Below are 13,805 nucleotides of genomic sequence, written 5' to 3' on the forward strand. Positions count from 1 at the left end.
CAACGGTGAAAAGTGAACTGTCCCGTTACCGTCAGTTAACAAAAAGTTAAAAACAAAAATAAGACTTGGACAATTGCGTCCTCTAGTGGACATTCTGACCTAGTTCCAGTCATTTATTTGTGGGTATAGTAGCGTAGATCTCAAATCCAGCTTCCTGTGTCTGTATGTATCTAAAGTGTCCATTCATCCATTTTCTGAACCACTTCTTATCACAAGGGTTGCGGGCGTGATGCAGCCTATTCCCAGCTGATTTCGGGCAGTAGGCGGGGCAGGGCAGTATCTAAACTGTTTTATACAAAATAACATTTCACAGCATAACAGTCACAGCAAAAACATTTAAGCAAAATGAATAAGTATTAAGCCTTCTGCTAGGTCGTTTTCTGTCCCATATAACTTAGCACAGTTGTCATGGTTTTCAGTCTGTGTTGCTAAGAAAAAAAGGCAAATATTTTGATGATTAAAAAAACAGACGTAAACACAAATGATTAACTTTGGCATAAAAATAGTGGTTTACTACAATACATCACAACTGAAAAGTCCATGTTCAGAGAAAGATGCAGCCTACTTTTGCAGCGTTTGCTATCCAAGAAATGCTTCAGATGACTACACTGGGGTTGCTACGGGAGCTCCGATCCTATGGAGAGAAGGGAAGTAAGTGTGGTTAGATCAAGTGTTAAAAGAAAACATGCAAACAAAGTGACACAGGAACCACAGTATTCTCCATCCTAAATTAAATAGTTAAAGAAAATTCCACACTCAAAGAATGAAGGAAACCGTAAACAGATGAGAGAATGTTAGCATTTCTTACAGAAAGACGGATGAGGTTCCTGCGGTTGTCGTGTCCATATTGACTCTCCACCGAGGAGTAGCTGGGGGGCTTCTCAAGCCAATCCCTCCCTCTAGCCGCTCTTCGTCTGCCGCTGTCCTCTTCGTCCGAGCTCCAGGAGCCTTTGCGGCGTGGAGGCGATAAACTCCTCTCCCTCCGCGTGTTTCTGCTCTGCAGCTCTTCCATCAGATCATCGCGACTGCGGGTCCGAGGCCTGGACCCTACACTGCTCTCCTCCCTCCGGGTGAGGTGGTTCCCTCTTCCTTGCCTCCTCTCCCAGTCGGAGTCGTCGCTGTACTCTCGCAGGATCCCCCGTCTTGGAGGAGAATGGTCTCTATATCTGCGTTGTTGTACAACCCTTCCAGAGGGGTTGGTACTACCGCTGGACTGGCTAGAGAACCGTATCCCCCCACTGTCTGGCCCTCCACCTCGGGGTCCTCTGCGGGACGAGAAGCTGGGAACACGCTGGATGATAGGGGGTAACGTGATCACCCTTCTCTCTGTGCCCCTTACGCCTATCTCATCGAGCGCTGACAGCATGCTGGGGGGGCCAGGTGTGTAAGGCACAATGGGAGGCTGTGGTTGGGGCTGAACCACTCGTGAGGGCACATTCTGAACAGGATGCATCGGCACATCCAGCCCCCTAACCTGGTTCTCCAGGTAATCCAACACGTGTCGGTTGCTCTGGAGGCTGCCTCCTGTAGCACTGCCGTTCAGGTGGTACGGAGGGGCGGCCTGCTGCGGAAGCATCACAGGGGACAGCTGCATGGGCGCCATGGCAAAGTTCTGTTTGCCAGGATCCGAGAATGAACCTGAATAAAATTGTAAGATTAATGCAAGTCTTGAATTTAAGCCCTTTTTGGACTCACCTGAATACAACATAGGGACGCCCTGGACGGAGTTGTTGGAGCTGATGGGAGCGTAAATGGGTTGACCGTGCATCCAGGGCGCCATGGCTCTCTTGGCCTCACGCAGCATCCTGTGTTGCATCACAGCTACAAAGGAGGTCGAGATGAGACTCTCTGACATCATTGACATTTGTATGATGATGCACTCATGCCTAGCCATCCATTTTTCTGTCTACTAATGATCCTGTCCAAGGCCTATTCTTGCTATCTGAGGCTGACAGGCTACACCAAACATGGGCAAACTACGGCCTGCGGGCCACAGCCGGCCCACGGGGCCGTTTAATCCGGCCCGCCAACCCTGAATAAATTGTGTTAAACATTTTTGGGGGTAATTTTGCCTGCAATGACTGCATTTCTCCAGTAGATGGGGAACCACCCGCCTGCGCATTTACTACCGGAAGCCTTGTCAGAAAGCTCAGTGCACACTCACAAGTGTGTGTACGTACTCAGTAGTACGAACACGGCGCACTCTAACTCTATTTCTATCAGTGCCGAAGTTAGAGCGTGGGCTGTGACGTCAGCATTCTTGTAATTCACGCACTGAGCTTTCAGATAAAGTTTTACGCTAAAGCTACCCACAAACCTTCCCCTGGAATCCTACCATTAAAATGAGTGGCCCAAGGAAAAGCAAGGTGGACACTGAGTGCCGAGTGTTTAAAAAAAGAGTGGACAATTTGGCTCGACCTACGCGACGTGACGTTCAGCCACATGAACATCAACCCGTCACAGATCTAGGTAAACGGACCAACACCTCGGATCTCTCCTAAGAATTGCCACAACAAATTTTACTCCAGGCTATGACGCACTAGCAAAAAAAGGGAGACCAACAACACTGTTCCCACAGAAAATGAAGGGGAAGTTTGCAAGTTTGTTTTAAAAAAGATGCGTTTTGAATATTATTTGTACAAATAGCATGGATTGAAACTAGCGACCATTCTCATTTTCAAACAATGCAGGATGCTCAAGGACATTGATGCACCACCTGTTTGCGACTAATTTTAACCTGTAAAGTTCTTAAGGCTTGCTTTAAGGAAGTGTTTCCCGTTTCCTCACCTCTGTCAACAGGTGTTTGGGAGATAAAGCTCTGCTCTGATTTTCAGATACCCCTCACCGTGTTGCCGTTTTGATTACTTTATTTGGATGTATTCTTTCACAGATTCGTCAAGATGATATATTTGATCGGAATATTTGCCGTTTGATGGGATTTCGCCTCATAACATGTTTCATTAATCTGACCTGCAGGTGCTGAAGTGATGGTGACTGTTATTCATAATAACAATGTCGTATTTTATGAGAATCACTGATAGCAGTTTTTTTCTGTGAAATTTTGTTTTAATGCTGTTAATAAATGCATTTGTTTTCAAAAAGCTTTTTTTGAATATCCATGCTTTACTACCTACTAAAGGCAGAAACCTTTTATGCAATGACCTTTACATGTCGTTTATATTACTTCACACAAACACTACATCCATCTGCTCCTGGTTCGGTCCCCCAGTCCAAATTTAGAATCCAATTCGGGCCGCAAGTCAAAATGTTTGCCCACCCCTGCGCTACACCCTCAACTGGTGCTCTGTCAATCAGGGGGCCAGTCAATCAGGGGGCCATATTAAATGGGGCACCACTTGGGAATTGATCCCACTCGAGCTGCACAAAATTCTGCTAGTGATTCGCTGACAATGACAATACAGCTGGACCGTGCATGAAGGTGTTACTGAAGAAGCCATAGTACAGCCAAGGCGATGAGAAAGCAGATGATTTTAAAATCCTGATACCTGACTGACTTGCTTGTAGGCCCTCACTGTATTGTAGTAATAAAAATGTGCACAATATTCCTGTGTACCTTTTTCTGGGCAGCAGCAGGTCTTGGGACAGCAAGGGCAGCGCACGTAGCAGCAGCACTTCTGCGGGCAGCACTGACAGCAACATATGCACAAGAGCATGATGAGCAGCAGGGCGCCCAAGATGATTAGCAGCACCGTCAACCAGTCTGGCACACACCACATACATAAAAATATTCAAATGCAGTCAGGTTCATAACTATTTGGCCATTAAAACAATTGGCATCTTTCCACCTCTCGTGAAATGAAAATAACATAAAACTCTTAACTGCAGACCTTTTCTACATATCTAAGCCTCCTACTTTTTAAGGGGCCAAAAGCAATGGGAATAATTAACCAACTTTAAATCAACTGTTCACTTCTTAATGATTACAAATCCCTTGCAGTCAAATGCAGTCTGAAGTCAGGAAAGCATCGAAATCACCAGATCCTGGATTTCAATCCTGCCAGGCCTCTACTGCAATAATCCTTGTTGTTTCTTGAGGCATTTTAACCTCAGTTTCATCATAGGATTTGGGTCAAGTAACTGACTTGGCCACTGCACAACTTCTTTACCTCAAAAAACTGCAAATCTATAGTTGGGCTGCTGAACATTTATTTTCTTGGCATCTTGGCTTATACTACTTTAATTGATGCCATCTATGCATGGCCATACATGATTCATATGAATCGGTCATCATATCATTCTGAGCTGACGACAAAGTTTATTCTTTGGCTCAGCAATTATCTTGAAAACACTTTGAAAACTAATATAAAGTGAATGACACAGAATGAATATAGTTAATTAAATTTGGTGAATAACAAATATTGAAAATAAATAATAATTTTTTTTGTCACTTTCTATATCATAGTTTGATTTTTTGGGGGGGACCCAGATTGGATTCCGTTTAGTGTTAAAAATAAAGCTTTTCAGACTAAGCTTTTTAGGGGCCAGATTTTGAAGACACATCAAGGATAAAAAAATGCATGGACCCCTTTTTCCTTCTCGACAATACGCCTCTATTATTTTTCAGCACTTTTCATATCATGGCACAACCATGAGGTTGTAGTCAGGTCCATAAAAGTTTATTTTCTTATAGATACTGTACAAACTGTTGCACAGTAATTCTTACACCATTCACCTGATTTGGATGTACATATCGTCAAGTTAAAAGTTTGCAGTTGAAGTCCATCTTGTTTCATTTCAAATCCAGTATGGTGGTGTTGAGAGCCAAAAAATATTGTGTCAATGTCAAAATATTGATGGCCCTGGCTATGAATGTAACCGTTGGCTGGGACCTTTTGCATGACAAAGTGAGGATGCTTACGATACACGATGAGTTTAACTTCTCGATCCGAGTCACCCGTTGTGTCGCCGGCGGCATCAATGGTGCAGAAGTACATGCCGTTGTCCCACCACATCACCTCCGTGATGACCAGGTCAGCCTCTATGAGCATCATGTTTAAAATGTGCAGAAAATAATCACCTGTACTTTGTTTTATATACAAACTTACTGTTTTGAACAGTAATTTTGCGATTCCGGTATTCAGCGCCCAGAATGGGCTCATTGAGGCCTCGCTTTTGGACCACAGTACGGATTGTGCGCTGGCGGTCCGGGCAGTCATTGGCTGGGTCCTGACCCAGCTGGAGGGCGGCCTGGTAGCCTTCACAGACATACATACAGTGGTTACAATTGTCCAAACAGGAAATTTAGTAAAATGAAGCAGACAATACATTCATGCTGGCAATCTAGCGACGGAATAAATTCCAGGTGAGCAATTTAACAGTATAAACAAACTCGTTTCTTTCAAGTCTCATGCCAATTTGCTAATGGTTTATTTGTGTCAACGCCATGTGACACAGTAGGATGCTTACACTTTAACAACATAAATTTCTAGATGGAGAGACTTATAAAGTTTAAAAAAAAGATTACCGTAATTTTCCGACTATAAATTGCTCCGGAGTATAAGTCGCACCAGTCATAAAATGCACAGTAAAGTGACAAAAAACATATATAAGTCGCACCGGAGTATAAGTCGCACTTTTGGGGCAAATTTATTTGTCAAAATCCAACACCAAAAACAGACATGAACCAGCAACAACAACGATACGGTATGCTAACGTGACATACACAAACGAGGAGCTGAGAATGGGCCTGACGTAACATTCAGAGTTATTCAAGTAAGTATTACATAAATAACACGTTTATCAAACCATCTGTGTCACTCCATTTCATTAAATCCATCAATCGTGCTTTATGTAAACAATGCCGCGTATGCGCCGCATATGCTGACGTCGGACCCGTTGTAAATTGCATTTCTAATTATTCCACAGACCCATATAATGATAGATAAAGTATATTTTAACTAACTATAATATGACAACAATATTCCGGAACCATCCGTGTCACTCCAAATCATTAAATCCATCAATCAAATTCCTCGTTCTTTATGTCAACAACGCCGCTCGTGCGCTGCAGAGATCTAGTATATAACTATGTTGTAGCGTTAACAAAGTACCAGGAAAGACGTGGGTTTGGTAAACGGGTCTTTATTTAACAAAACAAGAGTTCAACGAGCCAACAACTACTGAACTTCCAGCCACGGAGGTGGAAGAGAGCTCCATAAATAGGACCGGGCGTGCGTAAAAGCCATGTCCAAGCCCCATCCATCGTCCTCGGACAGCCACCCGGCCGAGCGCCGGCCCCCGACTTCCATCCACGGAGGTGAAAGAGAGCTCCCGTCGAGAAGGACCGGCTGTGCGTAAAAGCCAGAATAGTTTTTCAAACCTTCTGTGTCACTCCAAATCATTAAATCCTTCAAACTCTTCGTCCTCCGTGTCACTTACAAACAAAGCCGATAATGATGCCGGTAGTACATGGGGCCCTTCGTCATCTTCGTCATCCCGTGATCGAATCCTTTGTCCTTTATGTAAACAACCGCCGCGCGGCACGGGTGACGTCACTTGCAGTTCAAATGACAGTAATCCCTTGCTACATAGCGGTTCGTTTATCGCGGTATCACTACATCGCGGATTTTTGAATTTTGAAAATTTGTGAAAAAAATCACTTATAAGTAGCTCCTGAGTACAAGTCCCCCCCCCCCCCCCAAACTATGACAAAAACCGCGACTTATAGTCCGAAAATTACGGTATTTAAAAAGTAATCATTTTTACTGTAAAGTAATGGATTTCAACATGTAAATGTAAGACAATAAAAAAAAATTGAATTCAACCTACAATGAGATCAGATTAAGAAACAAATCTGAAAAATAAATTAGAAAACTGGATTTTAGCTTTTTTTTTATATTCATCTGTTGAACAGTCTTTGTTGAAAATATTTGCATACAAAAATTCAACGGTTTTAAATCTAAGCACAATATTTCACAGTGGGTATGAATTAAAATACAGTTTTGCACAGCAATTTAATGAGCAGCCTTGTAAAACAATAGGAAATTGCAACTGCTAAGACACTAAACAGCAATTTGACAGACGTCATTTTTGAGAAATCTTACCACGTTCAGATAAAGAATGGAATGTAGTCCGCACAATGAGCCGAGTTTAGTTTTAGATAATTTCGGCTCAAACACTGCGCTTTTAGACTCATTTCTGTGTTAATAGTTACGATTTCATTGATGTTATAAGTTTCATGCTGCCGTCAAGATCTTCTTATATTTGTACATTGGATAAAAGCACGATGGCTGGCCTTTATCAAACCATTATCAATTTTTACGCTTGTGTGACGGTAAAAATTGGGTGACAGTAAAAAATGTAAAAAGATTTTAGAATCGTAGCACTTGGCACTTAGCAGTTGCAGGACTCACTTGTGGAGTAGTACTCCAGAATGGGATCTTTACAGAAGGATTTAAATCTCCAGGTAACCAGCACATCCTGGGGATTTGCAGAAGTGGAGAAATCGCAGCGAAGGATCACAGATGCAAACAACATGGTACTTCTTTCCGACTCTGGAACAATCACCTGGATGCACAGCAGCTCTAATGGACAAAAAGAAAACACAGCAAAACAAAACAATTCTCAAATTCTTTAGTCTGCATTTGGTCCGTTTACTCGAGACAGGTCCTCAAAGTGGAGTCCTCTAATGTGACTTCACAAGTTTACACATCACACCTTCCCATTATCAGCAGTCCCACCTGTCAGTAATCAAAGGCATAGTCGAATTATGTAGCGTAGCTCGTGGAGAAAAGTGTCACTAATGGTTTTTGACCAACTGACTCAAATATAATAATACAGTTTACATTATAGTACTGCTTCTGTAAATAAACCATGACTGTCATGATGAAGTTCATATTCGCTTGAAAATGTAAGCAATCATTAAAAGGAAAACATACGGAAGAACCAGTTCCTAAAGTGTTGCTCAGTAAAATGTGTCAAATTACCACAAAGGTAGCATTGGGGATTTCCCATACTATTGTAACCTGCAGGGAAACATCAAGAGTGGTCTTTCTAGGTCAGTATTTACCAACCTTTACTGTGCACGTATCTGCCATTAAAATAATCTCACAGCACACAGCCAAACAATCACAAACTGGATACACGGGTCTATATACCTTTCGCCATCTTAAGGAAGAGCAATTCATTGTTCTGTCACAATACACATTGCTTTCATATAGGAACAAAGGAACATTAATTATAGTTTAAAATAACGAAATTTAAAAAAAAAAAATTAAGGGAATACACACACACACGCACAAACAAAATTGAACGAACGCACGGAGCCTGCACACAAGACAGGCGAGTGTACCCCTGCACCACCTCTTAAAGTGAATATAGACATTTCCCCACAGCACAAGTGACGTCAGGTAAGATGTCTCGAAATGCCCGTCCTTGGCCGCCTGCCGACATGACGTCACGCTTCAGAAGCTGAGCTACAGTACGTACATCCCTGCAGATATCCAGATTGCAACGCCTCTGGGCATTATTATTATTTTTATGAATATCTAAGTACGAATACACACTGTGATCTGAAACAAACCAAACGGCAAATGTTTGTGGAGCCATGCATGTCCTACGCGTAGTTTTTAATTGATTGACCAATAATGTAGGCCCACGTGAGAACTGACCAAAAATACATGTGTGGAAATATGAAAGTTGAGCGAATTTATCATGATATTTTATTGAAAATAATTATTGTAATTATGACATTATCTTTGTGTTATATACGGCGCGTTTCGACTTACGTACACATTTCCCGTCGTAAACCGGGTATTGTATTGCAATCTTCAATAAATGATCAATAAATAAATAGATAAAATAATAATATTGTTCATGTCGCGAGATGAAGCTACAAAATCCAACATACTAAATGTAAATTATGAGAATATACTAATGTGGTCACGTGACACAGTCGGCCTTGCCCTATTTGCAAATGTTGATAATTAACTTTTCAGCCTCAACTGTTTGCTTTCGTGACCTCGCCCTGAATTCACTGCGTTCAAAACACACGTACACGCACGCCCGCTCACGCGCGTACAAAATGGCTGAACAAAGTGAAAAAGAAAATAAAGTCGCCGAAACAAAGCCTCACCTGTTGGAAGGTAAACCACCAGCAGCAACAGCGTCACAGGCATCATATTTCCCATCACCTTGTATATTCCCTCTATTCTTCTTTTCCTTTACAACAGCGTCGCTGATGTTCCAAAGTCCACCAAGATCCCGCTACGTGGGTTATAAACACCTTTCCACATACTAAGACAAGTTTTTTCCCTCCGAAAAAAACATATTAGTCCGAGGGTAGTGTGCGGTGTCAATGAAGTGTAGCCAACACTCGTATGTTCCCACAGGTACACGCAAGGAGGCGTGTCTTTCCTCCCATCCCCCACCAAGTGACGTCACGTAAACCGCCCTACTCAGATAAGGTTAAAGAGAGCTTTAAGCAAAGGAACATTGGAGAAAAGGAAGGAAGGAGGTATCAATGTGTGAATACAAACAGGGTCTGAGGGGAAAGAAGACGGAAAGTGGTGAGAAAGAAAAAAGGACTATATGTAGGAAATAAAGGAGCCATGCAAATTGGTTTCAGCACATACACATTCATGCACATTTTGTGCAATTAACTGATCTATTTGAATGTTTGCATCTTCTGTGTTGAAAAGACTGAAAATGAAAACCTACAAAAAGCATCTAAAGTGCTAAAAATAAATAAATAAAGGGAACGCCTAAACAACACAATATAACTCCAAGTAGATCAAACTTCTGTGAAATCAAACTGTCCACTTAGGAAGCAACACTGATTGACAATAAATTTTACATGCTGTTGTGCAAATGGAATGGACAAAAGGTGGAAGCTTTTGGCAATTAGCGAGACACACTGAATAAAGGAGTGACTCTGCACGTGGGGACCACAGACAACTTCAGAGTACTTATGCTTCCTGGCTGATGTTTTGGTAACTTTTTAATGTTTGTGGTGGTTTCACACTTGTGGAGTATGAAATGGACTCTACAACCCTCACAAGCGGCTCAAATAGTGCAGCTTATCCATGATGGCACATTAATGCGCACTGTAGCAAGAATGTTTGCGGTGTGTGTCAACATAGTCTATACTAGGAGTGTACAGGCCAGTACACCAGGAGATGTGGAGGAGGCCGTATGAGGAACAGGAGGAACAGGAGTAACAGGAGGAGCACTGCCAGGGCCCTGCAAAATGACCTTCAGCAGGGCACAAATGTGCATGTGCCTGCACAAACTGTTAGAAACTGGCTCCACAGGGATGGTACAAGAGCTTACCACCCTCCACTGGTGTGAACACACCAGTGGAGGGTGGTATGCTTTTTCTAGGATCTAATGGTCAGTATGGATCTAATGGTCCGTATGGCAGTACAGTAGTCACGGTCCAGAAAGACATTTTTTTTCTCTGTCTTTTGTATAGGGTTTGGATGAAGTGCATGTTCTGCGTGATTGCAGACATGAAGCAGAGTGGGTTGAGGAAAACACATAAGAATCTCTTCTCTGCCAGAGTGAATCTGTACAGTGGAGACCTCCAGCCAGATAGTCTTGTGGCAGTAGTTTGTGGCAGACTCTTTTTAATTTAATGTATATTGTTATATATTAAATTATTAATATATGTTGTTATATCTATCCATCCATTTTAAATACTGCTTTTCCCCACGGGGGTCACGGGTATGCTGGAGCCTATCCCAGCAGTCATCGGGCAGTCTGCGGGGGACACCTTGAAACGGTTGCCAGACAATTGCAGGGCACACAGAGACAAACAACCATCCGCACTCACACTCATACCTAGGGGCAATTTAGAGTCTCCAATCGGCCTACCAAGCATGTTTTTGGGATGTGGGAGGAAATCGGAGGACCCGGAGAAAACCCCCGCGAGCACGGGGAGAACATGCAAACTCCACACAGAGAGGGCCGGAGGTGAAATCGAACCAGTACACGCTGAACTGTGAGGCGGATGTGCTCACCAGTGTTTCACCGTGCCGCCCATGTTGTTATATATTGGGAGTTTTTGATATATATTGCTAATGTCTCTACAGCGAGGTTAAATAAAAAGGGAGAAATGTTGCATCCTTGTTTGAATCTTTTCATGGGGAAACGAGGGGAGATACCACGAGTTAATGCTACAGAGCTGGTTGTATTTTAAAAGCAAATAGGTGTAAGACTTTAAACAGAAATTGGTGTTATAATGAGTCAAATGCCTTGTAAAGATCGAACCGAATAAATCCTTTATCCTCAATTTAATGGTTGTAATCTTGTAAATCCCGAACTAATTCAACATTTTCATGGCTCTTTTGTTCATAAAACTCAATAGATTCGCATTGATGATATGGTCCAGGGTACCTTTTAGTGTGATAATGTAAATTTCGGTCACTATTTTGTGATCACTGTTTAGAGGTGTGATTGGAAAATAATGATCTAAGAGCTTTATCTTTTCCCGTGGTTTTGGAATAAGTGTGATAAGTGGCCAGCACACCTAACAGTGGAGGCCTCCAGCCAGGTACTCTTGATATTTGCTTACACTGGGCTGAAACCTGTCACAACTAGGCAATACCACTACTACTAACAAACATGCAACAAAATGTTTGCAACTTTTTACTCTATCTATATTTAGTTTAGGTTGAGTTGACATTGAGTTTATGTAGTGACGCTAAACACTAACATGTTCTTCTGCGATCTTAACATGAACCCAGCAGCACAACAAAAATGGCGTTTCATACAATACTTTTATTTGAAGAGTGCAAATTAACTCTGCAGAACAATTGCAAGTTTCAGTGTTTACAAAAAAGATGCATCTATACATTAATTACAACACACAAATACAAATTGAACCTGAGTTGCATTGGAGTAATAGTAAAACTGTAACATCCAAAGATGAAGCATTGGCAAGGTCCTTCCAGTCTATCAAGTCAATAATCTGGCACATACTGTATGGTGGAAAGGGCGGAGTTAGATCCAACAGGACGGGTTTGAGGCTATGGTCACACTATGAGAGTGTTCCTGCTCAATGTTGTGCTCTGTCGAGGAAATAGAGTGAGAGCCACGTGTTAGAGGCCATGCATTCATGCTGGAGACAGTGGAAATAAGTAGCCAAAGACTGAGATTGGGCTAATAGCAGATAATTGGAAAATATGGATGTTAAATAGGTAAAGCAACTGATTGCAATATTTGGATCTATGTAAGTGACACAAAATAAAGCAACATTTAATTATTACTCAGTGAATGCTGATGAAATGGTGGATTAGAAAACAGACTAACATTACATCACAGCGTAAGACCCCATGAAATGCAAATATGTACCCCCATATGACTTTTGAATGTTTAAAGGCCAGCATTGTATCATTCCATAGTCTAGTCTAGAGGTCAGATGGCCTTGCTGAGCTTTGTTGTCAAGGAGAAATTGTAAACTATATGGACAAAAGTATCAGGACACGTGGTCATTCCAATTTAGTTAAGTGAAAATGGAAGAAAATACAGTACGTACGGTGTTGAACACTTTTCTTTCTCTTTCTAATTCAACTAGGGATAAACAATTATTCAAGTGCAAATCGACATTGTAATGTAGTTGACTGCAATTTTCAAATCGCAAAGGCTGTGTGCAATTTGGGAGGGAAAAAAACAGCTTCATTCAACAAATGAACAGTTTTATATCGCAACCCATTGTTGCCTTTGTTTTAGCATAGATCTAACTTATACCCTCAAAACATTTATTAAAGGGCAGATTAATTTGATGGTGTTTGTTAAAATAATAAATGGGAAGAGGGTCTTGAAAAAATAATTGCATGTTAAATTACAATCAAAATTAGATATATTATTTTTCACAGCTCTACAGTGTTGGTGGCTGAGATGGACAGTCGTTTGTCGACACCTAACTCATCTGAGCTGGGACAGAAACAACTCGTAATTGTCCAAAATGTCATGGTTTAATTGATTAAGAGTCATGTCTCAATACATTTGCCTATTCCCAATTAGAGGTTCATTTGCTTCCATTTTCATTTGTTCGTTCGTTCATGCATTTATCTTCTGAATTGCTTGTCATAAGATGAATTGAAGCCTCTCATATACACTGCATACCGCATAGTTTCACAGACTGAAGTGTTTGGTTTCAACCCTCTTTTCATCACAAAATAGCCCTATGCAAACTGCACTCACAAGTGCCAGAACTGAGATTCAGATCCTGCAACTCTACTGCTGCTCAATTAATCTAGTTTTAGTCATAATACCAATTTTGGCTCCAGACGATCTCAAAATTCATATAATTGTTATTATTTTGGTTTTTTGGTCAACCGTAACGCTCCATTTGATGAAAACTCATGTCACGCGACAAGCATTCCCCCACTCGCACTTTCTTGAGTAATGAGTGTGAGGAGAGTGTTTTTTAAACATGTTCAATGAATGCTTTTCCAATTTCAAAAACATAATCGTGTCAATAATCGTACTTATGATTTTTACCCAGAATCGAGCAGCCCTACTGCGAGAAATGCAGTTTAGCAGTCAAGATGTGGTGGGAGAACGCCGTAGACTGGATGTGAGTTTCTCCTGCTACAAGTAACTCACCAGATTGTGTCGTCTGTCTTTCTCCTGAGGTGGGAGGGACATCCCCTGCTGCGACCGCACGTGCGAGAAAGACCTCATGGCAGGCTGTGCGGTGTCACATCGCTCGGTTCTCACAGATTCTCTGGTACGGTACCAGCGCTCCGCCTCGCACTCAGAGTACGGAGGCAGAGGGTCATCCTCTTCGGGACGGTTGCTAGGTGAGCGGCTGTAGTAACTGTTGCCGCCTTTGCCTCTGG

At 42.0% G+C, this 13,805-nt stretch overlaps 2 protein-coding genes across 4 annotated transcripts in view; both read right to left on the minus strand.

The window, feature by feature from the left end:
- Window positions 1-98: 98 nt before the first annotated feature.
- ildr1b (immunoglobulin-like domain containing receptor 1b) lies at window positions 99-9,392 on the minus strand. Of its 2 annotated transcripts, none has more exons than XM_085919964.1 (8): window positions 9,095-9,392; window positions 7,374-7,544; window positions 5,067-5,216; window positions 4,880-4,999; window positions 3,575-3,721; window positions 1,696-1,821; window positions 809-1,638; window positions 99-634 (listed from the first exon to the last, which is right to left on the minus strand). In XM_085919964.1, the coding sequence occupies exons 1-8, from the start codon at window positions 9,147-9,149 to the stop codon at window positions 596-598; spliced, it is 1,638 nt and encodes a 545-aa protein (XP_085776090.1). In that variant the 5' UTR covers window positions 9,150-9,392; the 3' UTR covers window positions 99-595. The 2 variants fall into 2 exon arrangements, with proteins under 2 accessions (XP_085776090.1, XP_085776091.1); XM_085919965.1 differs by lacking the exon at window positions 9,095-9,392 and adding an exon at window positions 8,118-8,261.
- A 2,333-nt stretch (window positions 9,393-11,725) lies between these two features.
- The window catches only part of ildr2b (immunoglobulin like domain containing receptor 2b), a 14,594-nt gene continuing 12,514 nt past the window's right edge, over window positions 11,726-13,805 (minus strand). For both annotated transcript variants that reach the window (XM_085920954.1, XM_085920953.1), the window contains 2 exons: window positions 13,570-13,805; window positions 11,726-12,029 (listed from right to left, as the gene is read on the minus strand). The exon at window positions 13,570-13,805 is cut by the window's right edge and continues 371 nt beyond it. In XM_085920954.1, coding sequence (XP_085777080.1) covers window positions 11,994-12,029; window positions 13,570-13,805 — 272 coding nt within the window. In that variant the 3' untranslated portion in view covers window positions 11,726-11,993. The remainder of the gene's footprint in view (window positions 12,030-13,569) is intronic.

Source organism: Syngnathus leptorhynchus, chromosome 9 (genome assembly GCF_054491065.1).
Source record: "Syngnathus leptorhynchus isolate UIUO chromosome 9, UIUO_Slep, whole genome shotgun sequence".
NCBI classification, from domain to species: Eukaryota; Metazoa; Chordata; class Actinopteri; order Syngnathiformes; family Syngnathidae; genus Syngnathus; species Syngnathus leptorhynchus.